This window comes from Podarcis muralis, chromosome 2, assembly GCF_964188315.1.
Source record: "Podarcis muralis chromosome 2, rPodMur119.hap1.1, whole genome shotgun sequence".
Lineage (NCBI taxonomy): Eukaryota > Metazoa > Chordata > Lepidosauria > Squamata > Lacertidae > Podarcis > Podarcis muralis.
In genome coordinates this window covers 5,801,944-5,813,599 of record NC_135656.1, presented here as the reverse complement: position 1 = coordinate 5,813,599, position 11,656 = coordinate 5,801,944, and the positions used below count along the sequence as shown (strand labels likewise).

General features: G+C 45.6%; 2 protein-coding genes and 1 long non-coding RNA gene across 7 annotated transcripts in view; 2 read left to right on the top strand and 1 right to left on the bottom strand.

The window, feature by feature from the left end:
• Positions 1-710: 710 nt before the first annotated feature.
• On the top strand, positions 711-4,406 carry SPMIP11 (sperm microtubule inner protein 11). Its single transcript, XM_028721393.2, has 4 exons — positions 711-876; positions 1,662-1,799; positions 3,107-3,251; positions 4,221-4,406. The coding sequence occupies exons 1-4, from the start codon at positions 792-794 to the stop codon at positions 4,267-4,269; spliced, it is 417 nt and encodes a 138-aa protein (XP_028577226.2). The 5' UTR covers positions 711-791; the 3' UTR covers positions 4,270-4,406.
• Positions 4,407-7,335: 2,929 nt separating this feature from the next.
• On the top strand, positions 7,336-9,162 carry LOC144326862 (uncharacterized). Its single transcript, XR_013391740.1, has 2 exons — positions 7,336-8,886; positions 8,957-9,162. It is a non-coding gene; the product is annotated as an uncharacterized LOC144326862 (long non-coding RNA).
• Positions 7,701-11,656, bottom strand: part of ADCY6 (adenylate cyclase 6) — a 51,564-nt gene continuing 47,608 nt past the window's right edge. For all 5 annotated transcript variants that reach the window (XM_028721391.2, XM_028721383.2, XM_028721389.2 and 2 more), the window contains one exon: positions 7,701-11,043. In XM_028721391.2, coding sequence (XP_028577224.1) covers positions 10,918-11,043 — 126 coding nt within the window. In that variant the 3' untranslated portion in view covers positions 7,701-10,917. The remainder of the gene's footprint in view (positions 11,044-11,656) is intronic.

Below are 11,656 nucleotides of genomic sequence, written 5' to 3'. Positions count from 1 at the left end.
TGCAGGAGAGCATTGTCGTGACAATGTATTACACCAATAAAATGCTGGTTAGACTGGAAATACTAAATAAACACAACAAACTAAAATAAAATAGCTGAGAGTAGATTATAAAACTAACTTCAGACAGACTGCACCTCTTCAGTACAAAAGCTTAGCAAAAGAGGTAGTTTCTTCACCTTCCTCCTAAAAGAGTATAAAGATGAGGTAAGAAACACCTCAGTGGCACGATCATGCCCGAGTTTTGGAAGTGCCAAATATTTGCCTATTAGAGTCGGAAACAAGGCTGACACACGGCACACACTTATGTACCGGTATCTTTACTCAGAACACTCCACTGAGTGAACCACTCTTTCATGGCTGGCGTTTCAAGAAGGCTGTTTGGCTCACATCTACTAGAGACAACACTAAAAGTTGCTGTGAGCGCCGGATCTCCCTAGAGGAGAAAATACAGCCATCTGGTTAAATACATATTTCATCACTGGCAATCACATGCAAATAAATACAAGTTAATGAAGTCATAAAGCTGGAAAAAACACAAGGTTAAGGGTCACTTCTCCCCCTTTCCTTTCTAGATACCTCCTCAAATCAAACCTCAGTACATTTTTCTCAAGGTATCACAGTTGCCCTTTCACACACTCAAGTTTTCATTGCTTAAGAAACTCCCAAGAGACAGGGCCGAGCTGCGCATCTCCATGGTAACATAGCAAACATGCTTTAGAAGGCTGAAGGCAGAAGGCTGCAGTTGGGAAGTTGTGGAGTCAGTTGAACCTACAGCAAATTAGGTGCAGGAAATGTCTTTCTTTGGATTAACTTTTATGGGATATCAAGACCCCTTTCGGGACAGAAAACTAGAATTACCAAAGTATGAAGTACCAGGTAAGGAAACTATCCAAGAACACTTCATTGAAAAGCAAAGCTCTTTCTGGGATTCACCAGTGGTGATTGTGTACCTGCGCACAAAAGTCTTAACTGTCATTCCTTCATCTTGGAACCCTGGGAATGGCAGTGCTCTGAGGAAGGCTGTGGATCTTTAATGGAATTCCCACCACTGTCACTAAACTACTATTGCCAGGATTCTTGCAGGGAAACCATGATTGAAGATGGTAGAAACTGATACAGAGCAGTTGCATAGATAAGCTCTTTGTGTGCTGTTCACACACATCACCCCTACTGTACAGGAGGTTCCTGGTTTTGTCTATTCAATCCCCTTCTGAAATTGAAGGGTTGATGGCCATCCCACAGTCTTTCAAAGGAGAGAATCATGCACTGGTCCACATCAGAGAGAATGGTTTAAGCCTTTCTCCCTCAGTGTGCTAGTTTTATGCCTAGAGACTGTATATTAGTGAGATACTTTTCATCCATGTTGTCTTCCAGCTGCAATCTGAAGTGGTACATCTGGGATCTAGATTGGACTTAATTCCCTGGACACGAGGAAATTCTCCTGTCTCCAACATGACCATTTTTGTCCCTAATTTCATTACTTCTTTACTTGACTGAGGCCCCATCTGCTCAACACATTTCAAGCAGCATCACACCACTTTAAACAGTCTTGGCTTCGCCCAAATAATTTTGGGAACTCTATTCCCCTAATCCTCTTGTTCCATTTGCTTTCCATTTGGCTATATTCCAGAATTGCATTAGTTTTCTTTCTTCTTCTTCAGTGGGAACACCAACCCCTAAACTGGAACTTTTCTACCCAAAGCTGCCACCCATAGGACCAAGTGGATATGATGGCACAGTACACAGGGGAAGCTGCAGGAAGTATCGAGAGGCTATCAAAAAGATGAAGCTCAAAAAATGTAGGTAAATAGTTACCAGAGGCAGGGTTTAAATGGTGGTTTCAGCAAAAGCACAAGGAGCCTTTAGGATTTTGTAGAGGGACATCCATACTCACGAGTCAGAGCACTGGGACCAGGACTAGAAGCAATGACCTCTGGGTTGGCAAGAGCTGTGTGTGTGCATGCATGCAAATCTAAGAGAGTTCTGGAGGCAGGTTTGGAGGAAGGAGGAGGATTGAAGGCCCCTGGGTTCTTTGAAGAGGATGCTGATGTCATGTCCTTGCAGGATTTCCTGTACATATCTGGTTGGCCAGTCTGAGGACAGGATGTTGGACTAGCTGGTCCTTTGGCCTGATCCAGCAGAGCTCTACTTATTCTTACGATGTTGGGCTCCAGGCAGGTGCGCTACCTCCACATAAAAAGGAAGTTTGTTGTCACAAATTTTTAGGGAACATGCAAACCAATTTGCAATACTGTGTATACAACCAGGTGGAAATGTGATGTTCAAGAGTGCTCCTGAGAAAGAACAGTAATTTGAAATGTGTTGGGTTTAATAATCAAAAGCAAATTTTCTTGTGTACCTGGGGTTTTGATCTCTTTCTCTGATTTCTTTCCTTCTCCTCCTCCTCCTCTTCGACAGCAGGCTAGTACCTCTAGACAACTGATAATGAGGAACCAGTCACCTCCCACTGCCTCCTAAAAGGCTCACGGCATCTTGGGAAGCCACTTGTCTCCTAAGTGCCTGTGGCAGCTGTCATTGGAGCTTGGCTTTCCAGCTTCTCTTGCCTGCTTCTCTGTGAGCACATTTTGTGCTGATCTAGCGATGGGGAAGCTGTGGCCCTCCAGATGTTATTGGACTTATAACTCCAATCATTCCTAGCCAGCAAGACCAATAGTCGAGGATGTTAATTCAAAGTCCAACAACATCTAGACCTGCAGTGCTGAAACCAGGGCACCAATCAGGTTCAGGAGCATTAAGGACACAGTAGTTATTGGTTCTCTGCGGAAGGGGAGGAAAAGACAAGGAGGAAATATGATAATTCTAGAAGGGAAGGGGCCAAAGGTCAAAAATGGCAGATCCCATCTTTGTTTAGGGCTGGTGCATGACCGTTGAGCTTCTGAACTCATTATGTACAGCGGTAATTTAAACCCACAGATTATTAGCTATCTTCTCAAGCCTCCATTGTTGCTCAAGCTCCTGCTCAAGTCAGTGGATTTTTAGCAAGTGTTGACGGCCAGCCCAAAGCCGAGATCCTTCTCTCCCACACCTCCAGACAGCTTTTGGTTTCTCCTATCTAACAGCCCAAGCTCTCTGTCTCTTTTTCTAGACCCAAATGAAGAGTACAGGGAACCAATGACCTGTGGACAAGAGATTGGCTGGTGGCTGCCTAAGAATTGGTCAGTCAAGCCAGAAGATGCCATCCCTTGGATAAGGGTGCAAAGGCATCCCCAGCTACGGAGCCCTATGACCAAGTAAGCATACAATGGGAAGCAGGGAATCAGCCCAACCACCACTTCACCCAGCCAGGGATGGAGGATCTCACTCTCATCCTTTAATTGCTGTGTGTACAGCAGACATCATGGCCAAATCCATCCCTTACAAATTACATTTTATCACATAGCTTCACTCAAAGAATCCACAGAACTATAATTCCCAGCACCATTTCATTGACTGCTGCTTGTGGAGGGTGTGTGTGTGTGTGTGTGTGTGTGTGTGTTTGGGGAGGTGTAATTCTGAATGCCATGACACAACAGCTTGCACCTCCTCCCATTAGGTTTCATTGGGCAGATGTAGAGAGGAGATTCTGGGTGGCTACTTTAACTGGATCCAAGCACCCTTTGTACTGTCTAAGAGATCCATGCTCTTACTTGCCTGGAGGGCAGATAGAGGAATGGCTGCGGGTGTGTGGAAACCTTTGACCTTTGTGTGGCTGGAATATAGGCTACTGTACAAAGGTTAAGAGTCATATGTGTTGCTGTGCCAGCTTTGCCTCTTACCCACTCATTTGGCCCACTGCCCCCCCATAAGGCAATGTGGCCCTTGGCTGGAAAAAGGTCCCCCACACGTGTGCTAAGATCTGCTTCTCAAACACTGAACCTTTCTCCCCAAAGAACTGCTGTTTGCTCCCCACAGAGCTAGTTTCCAGTACCCTTAACAAAATACAGTTCCTAAGATTCCACTGTGTGTGCTTTGAAGACCTTCCTCTTTCAACAAGCCTTTTAAAGTTGAGATCTTTCCCTGTCTGCACCTATTGCAAAATGGCTTTAAAGATGTTTGTTTTTATAGCTTTGTCAATTGTTTGCCACCCTGGGCTCCTTTGGGAGGAATGGTAGGGATATACCAGTAAATTTAACAATAGATAAATAAGGTCCTGGCAGCTGAAACAGTACCCCATGAGACAACGGAACAGCAATGAAAAATGTTTTCTTTGTTTATTGTAGATTTGTTGACAGCATGATAGCGAGCGACCGCCTCTTCAGCATGTTTTGAGAACCATTTGGAACCATAATAGGAACCTGAGGCGCATGGCAGCATCACTGTGTCAGTGAGAGCTGATTGGCAATAACCGGCTCCCATGTTTTAGACCTAGCACACTTGTTCTACAAATAAATAGGAAATCAGTACAATCATTTGTGTTTGGGGGGTTTTTTGCCCGCAAAAAAATGGGAAAAGAAAGTGGGTGGATATAAATTACAAGTGAGAAACCTGTGGCTTCTAAGTGTTGTTGGGACTCCAAATCCCATCAACCCAGCTAACATATTCAATGGTCAAGGATGTGAGTTGCGGTCCAGAACATCTGAGGAGTCCACAGCTGGTGAAGGCTGGTCTATGGCCTTTTTTGTACTATATCTATGCACTCCCTGCTTCTTCTTTTAAGAATTAGTACAGGAATGAGGATTGTTCCTGACATTTCCGTAACAAAGTTTGCTGTGATTTAAGTAGATGCTGGCAAATGTGTGCACCTGAGCATGTTATGTCTACATTTGACCAATACATGTTTCATCCAGGGACAAATGGATGACATATGCCATACAGGCATGGGCAAACTCAGCCCTCCAGATGTTTTGGGACTGCAACTCCCATCACCCCTAGCTAACAGGACCAGTGGTCAGGGATGATGGGAATTGTAGTCCCAGAACAACTGGAGGGCTGAGTTTCCCCATGCCTGATGTTCTAAAGCAGAAAAAAATGTTTATGGGCAGCATTATTGAACTTCAAAATAGATTATCTCCACCCCATTTTCCCCACATGCGGACCCCTTGCATTTTCCATTACAATAACGTTGACCTGTCACTGCAGCAGTGCTTCAAGAAAGGGGAGGAAGATCAATGCTAGAAGGACCCAAATTGATAAAGGCAGGGCCTGCAAGCACACTAGTGCTGTACTCTTACTCCCCCCCCCCCACCTGCATTTCTCAACCACCTTAACAGAGAAATGGAACAACTCTGTTTTTTTGTAAATTTCCTGTTTTCCAATCCACTTCCCTCTAGGAAACTTAAAAGCAGGCTTTAGAGATGCTTGCACACAACCACCAAACCAACCCACCCTTCTGTGCTCTAGCAAAGGACTAAGGTGATGAGGCGGCTTTCAGGTTTTACTATTGTTTGACAGTATTAGCTTAGCATAGACGAAGTCAGAGGAGAACAGTCAAGGAGAGACCAGAGACACACTTTCCTTTGATGGGGGTCTAGTTTGCCACTGTAAGAACAGGACGCTTTTCTAGATGAGCCACTGGCGAGATCCAACAGGCTTTTCTTACAGGTTTCTGCTTTGTGCAAGGAGTTTAAATGTATGACCTATTGAGCGTAAGGAAAGTTACTGTCACTTAACTATATATAGAATTGCAGTCATGTGGTATAAATGCAGGTCATCTTAGCAGCTACTTTGTTGTTGTCTAGTCGTTTAGTCGTGTCCAGCTCTTCGTGACCCCATGGACCAGAGCACGCCAGGCACTCCTGTCTTTCACTGCCTCCCGCAGTTTGGTCAAACTCATGCTGGTAGCTTCAAGAACACTGTCCAACCATCTCATCCTCTGCCGTCCCCTTCTCCTTGTGCCCTCCATCTTTCCCAACATCAGGGTCTTTTCCAGGGAGTCTTCTCATGAGGTGGCCAAAGTATTGGAGCCTCAGCTTGAGGATCTGTCCTTCCAGTGAGCACTCAGGGCTGATTTCCTCCAGAATGGAGAAGTTGGATCTTCTTGCATTCCATGGGACTCTCAAGAGTCTCCTCCAGCACCATAATTCAAAAGCATCAATTCTTCGGCGATCAGCCTTCTTTATGGTCCGGCTCTCACTTCCATACATCACTACTGGGAAGCAGCTACTACAGCCTAGCCAAAGTTCCGGCATGCAAACCCTCTGCAGTACTTGTCTGCAGTACCAATGGGTCACAGCCTGATCCAAAGTGGGTCAGAACAGGAGCACTACCTTCATGCAATTATATGGTAAAATTTAAGAAATGGGTTCCCAAATGCATGTTTGGGTTAAGCATGAGACTCTCCATCTCAGGGTCACGGGTTCGAGCCCCACTTTGGGCAGAAATATTCCTGCATTGCAGAGGGTTGGCCTAGATGACCCTTGTGGTCCCTTCAAACTCTCAAATTCTATGGCTCTAAATGTGGTTCCTGGGACTGCAAAGGCTGAAGATCCCTGCTCTACACCACCCTGTGGCAGCTCACTTTTCTATAACGGTTAGATGATCCCAATACCTTGGGCATTATCCTATATACTGTTGGCAGTGATGTGTGTAAAATATGTAACGTGTTTCTGAATTCTCCTGGGCGGCGGCTGTAATGGTGTGGTCCTATATGTCAAAATTACCATTACACTTAGGTTCTAGATTCAGGTAGGTAGCAGTGTTGGTCTGACGCAGTCGAAATATATATAAAAATAAAAAAATTGTCCAGTAGCACCTTAGAGACCAACTAAGTTTGTTCTTGGTATAAGCTTTCATGTGCATGCACACTTCTTCAGATACCTGAAGAAGTGTGCATGCACACGGAAGCTTATACAGTGGTACCTGGGGTTACATATGCTTCAGGTTACATACGCTTCAGGTTACACACTCCACTAACCCCGAAATAGTGCTTCAGGTTAAGAACTTTGTTTCACGATAAGAACAGAAATCGGGCTCCGGCGGCGCAGCAGCAGTAGGAGGCCCCATTAGCTAAAGTGGTGCTTCAGGTTAAGAACAGTTTCAGGTTAAGAACGGACCTCTGGAACGAATTAAGTACTTAACCCGAGGTACTACTGTACCAAGAACATTACACTTTGGGTTCTTCACAGTGATAGTTGTTCCTTAATGCCTGAAATAATGTAAGGAGATTTAATCAGGGATGTACAAGCTTTAGTAAATGATAAACCCTGCAAAATACCAATGCATAGGCGTGTAAGTGCACACAAATTGCTTGGGCTGCAATGATTACAGTCAAATTGACTTAACAAATGTCTTTAGCCTGAATGAATCAGGTGCTGATATCTATCTACATCAGATTTAAAAATTCAAGAACTGTTGTTAACAGGTACTGTCTTGAGAGGTGCATCATCTAAAAATTAGTGAGGTGTTTTCTTCAAAAGCATCTTTATTCATACACAGATGGCATGCAGATTTAAATCAATTAAAAACCCATGTGATTCAATTGTACAATAGTGAAATCTCATGCAAGTGTGCTGAGTGGTCAAGTCCCACTGGGTTCAATGGGGCTTACACCCAGGTAATTGTGTTGAGGATTGCAGAATAGAATTTCCTAACTGTATGATAGCCCTAACATTCACAGTTCTCACACGTTTCCATCTCCCTATATTCCATCTATTTGTGTACTGAGCAACTGGGGGTGGGAGGAAGTTGCCCAGGGAAGAAGAGAGGTAGGTATATTCAAGTTTATGGCACTGGGAAGGGAGAAGAGAAAGAAGGAAACAATGTAATAGAAAGTGATCTTTAATATATAATTTATATATACACACACAAAAAGAAAAAAGTACCAAATAAGTGCCATATTGCCCACTCTGCTCATACACCTCGCCCAAGGAACACAACTGAGCCATTTTCGCAGTAGCCCTAGAGGGAGTGGGGAGATCTGGGTTACTTTTGTCTTTTTTTAAAGCTCACTCTCTCCTCCTACATGGTCTTCCCCATGGTGAGCATAAATAACTCATAGGCTATGCACAATGACAGTTGTCCATTAAAAATAATCTTTTCTTCTTTTTTAAAAAATTAAGGAATATTAGAGCTTTTAAACCATAAACTAAAAAAGAATAATCTTCAACTTCTTTCCCTCCTTCTTTAAAAGACTCATTTTTTCCCATTAAAAATAGTTGTTTTCCTCTTTATCCATCCTCTTCAATGGAACAGAGATTTCACAAAGCTACCTTGCTTCCCCATGGCTTAGATGTCCCCCAATTTAGGTGTCACTTGTGACAAAGAGTTGAGCAAAATAAACCTTGTTTCCAAGGAATCTGGTTCAGTACTGGAATCCTATGTAACAAAAGGTGGAACGGGGGGCTGTAACTTGCCAACATCAGATATGAGAGGGACAAGACCCAAACTATGGTAGTGGGTGGGACATACCCATACACATGCTTGCAACCAATTCAGTCCACAGCTGCAGATAAAAGACTCCTTGGAACAGGGTCAAGTGAAAATAGGCCAAAGGTGGTTCCTCCAAAGGTGGAATTGCACCCACTGCATAAAATGGGAAAATTATAGAGGAAACAGGCAGAATGTAAGCAGGCTGCATGCCTGCACTATCCAAGGTGCCCCTACAGGGGCTAGAGAAGTAGATGGAGCATTTCAAAATGGCAGCCACAACCCCATCGATCTGGGAAATAGCAAGTGCTCAATAACTGTGCCATTGGCCAGCCGCGCCAGCTACTGACCACATGGACCTGCCCTTCTACACCAAACAGACACACACTTCTTTTCAGCACACTTTCACCACTCAACAGTGAACTCTCTTGGCCGTAGCTACAATGGCGGCGGCCGTTGCTGCCGCTGGTCGCTGAGTCGCCGGCGGCCGCGGCCTTGGCGTGGGCCCCATGAGGAGGAGGCAGGCGAGCAGCCATGGGCTTGCTGAGCAGCAGGGCATGGTGGGGCTGGCCGGCGGCGGCCGCTGCTGCCCCACACGGCGAAGGTCCGGCGGGGGCTGTGGCAGCGGCGGCGGGCCTGAGGGGCGGCGGAGGCCGAGGCGGGCAACAGAGATGAGAGCAGCTATGTTGATGAGGACCTGGCCGTGCAAGATGCCCAGTGTCACATCTTGCCCACGCTGCCTGCAGTCTCAATCTCTTGCAGTAATCCTTTTATGCCAGTTTTGCATCATGCTAACCTAGATTTTGTGTACTATAATAGGTTTGGAAATAATTTCTCCTTGGAATCATTGGCAGGTAATATACGTGTGGGGAGCTCTGGAAAAAAAAAGTGAGCTCTCTTTCAAATCTTTTTTTACACATGGTTTCTGAAGTTCCTATGACCAGTTAGTACTTTGGTGCAAATAGATTCCCCTTCCCACCCACCTAGGCTAATAAAAATAAAAGGAGTCAAGGGTCTTCTCCTCTTCCACCTCAGTGCCATGTTCTCACCAACTTAAATCCGGCAATTAACACAGAGCTCTCACTTTGCGGATTTTGTCATCTATTGTGTTTCCTGCCAGTCAGGAGGGTCAGAGCAAACATTCACTAGGGCAGCCAGACCCCCAAATTTGTGGAAGTCCACTTTGCTTAGGATAAGCACACCCACCTACCCTCAAGACTTCCAACATATGGGATAAAGAGCAGAAGGGGGACGGGTACGTTATTATTTTTCTGGCGCTACATATATAATATGTATGAGAAAGATGGGAAAATACCCTCACAACCCCCAGAATCAAGGTCAGTAGAACCAACTTGACCAAACCTAAAAGATGGATAAAACAGGGCAGGGTGAGTGGAGAAGAGACATGGCACTTAATAGCAAAAGATCCATGAGAGTGGGCTAGAAGGAAGGAGCTTGCTCTGTCTGCCAATTCCAGCTCCTGTTAAATAATTTCTACTTTTTTATTTTGGGGTCCCGAGTGAGTAGGGAAGAAGCTCCCATCTGCAGAAAGGTGGAAGAGGAGGGCTGCAGACAAAACAATCTGTCCCCTTTACTTCAGGCACCTAAGGCAGGTTTGCATCTCCACAGGGCAGCAAAGCCTCTTTCCCTGGCTATTACAGGAGATGGAGTGGCAGCGGAGGCAGGGGAAAGAAGGCCTGTTTCCTTCCCGTCTCTTTGGCATCAAAACCACAACCCCCAGCCACTGTCCCATTTCCCCCCCTCTCAAAGCACCTCAAGTGCTTGTCATCGCTCCCCTTCATTCCAACCAGACATAGCAATTTGGCAAATGAGAACTGTACCCCAAATGACAATCCCTCAGAGAGAGAGAGAGAGAGAGAGAGAGAGAGAGATTCCCAAACATCACAGTGAGTTTGTGAGAGCGTGTTATGTGTGTGAGAGAAAGGCACACACACACACACACACACACACACACGAACAAAAAGATAGTGGGTGTTTGCTGAGAGATGTGACCGACAAAACGCACTGGGGGAAAGTCACCTCCCCCAAGAGAAAAGTGCCGCCGCTGCGCTTCTGGAAAGTCTCAGCAAAATGGCGCCATGAGGAAAATGGAGCCCCGCTCAAAAAACATCCGAGCAATGCTTCAGGGTGGAGGCGGGGCAGAAACAAAAGGGTATAGCCTCCCTTCAACAATAAAATCAAAATGTCAGCTTTCTGGATCCACAGATAGACAAGGGTGGGGTCTTCTAACCCCTGCTGCAGCCTCCCTTCACCAGGTCCTTTGGTCGATCCCAAGAGCGGCAGAAGGTTCACAACAAACTTTACCCCAAAATAGCACCCACACGGGCCCAAAAGGAGGCACTCCAAGTTAGGCTTTGCTCCAAATAAATAAAAAACAAGTCTTGTATGGGGTAAAGCGACCCCCCGACATCTCTTCTGTTTCCAAGACTATCAAGGATCCCATTTCAGAAGCTGTAGGGGTTCTTCCCTTTTTAGGAGGGTGTGTTCCAAAATCCAGAGCAAAGAGAGAAAGACAGAGAACCAATCAACCCCATGGTGCCTGACTGAGCCCAGCTTAATAGGTCCCTTTGTTAAGCAAAGGCTCTTTTCTTGCTAACTGGTGGGGCCTCCATTCAGGAAATAGGTGGTCATCTCGCCTTTGCCCTTGACCTTGATGACCCCACGACACTCCAGCTGATAACCTTTGGCTGCCAATACCTGATATAGGTCAGTTGTCACCTAGAGAAGGGGAACAACAAGTGTTAGGAGGAAAAGGAGCACACAGTTCTGGGCAGGTGGAATTACGAGTTTCCAATTTTGTCCCTCTGCTCACAGAAAGCCTGTTGCTCCAGAAGAGGACTCTGTACATGGGAGTGGGAGGCAATTTCCACAAATTCTCCCCTTTATCCTGCAGTCATATCTCCCCGTCCCCCAGCACTGTTCCAAAGGGTCCCCAAATCCTCTGGAGCAATATTTGGATGGCAGAAGGAGGCTGCAGAGGGAAGTTGCGATCAGCAAAAATTGCCTTCTTTCCCTGCCTTGGTGAGAGGGGGAAAGCCGGACTGCTGAATAAAGCCACACAGGTGATGTGAATCCTGCTGTTTTTGACAGCAAGCAGTTTGTGACTGAGGACAGCAAGGAAGCCAATGCAGCCCCCCCCCCCCGCCCAAGCCTGGCATAATTAGTGCACATTTAAGCAATGCAATGATCCAGCAAATATACTGGAACTGACATAGAGATACTATAGAAACAAATCTTTTGCCACATCATCCAGGGTTTAAATCACCCAGAAAAACCATAGCAGCCCCTCTGAAATACCTGTCATGGAATATCTCAGGTTGGGCTAATAAGT

Excerpts from the sequence above, each read along its gene's own strand:
- SPMIP11 (XM_028721393.2), top strand. The coding sequence starts at position 792 with ATGTCTTTCTTTGGATTAACTTTTATGGGATATCAAGACCCCTTTCGG. Across the intron at positions 877-1,661 it reads ACCAAAGTATGAAGTACCAG|TGGGAACACCAACCCCTAAA; the intron begins GTAAGGAAACTA and ends CTTCTTCTTCAG. Across the intron at positions 1,800-3,106 it reads AAAGATGAAGCTCAAAAAAT|ACCCAAATGAAGAGTACAGG; the intron begins GTAGGTAAATAG and ends CTCTTTTTCTAG.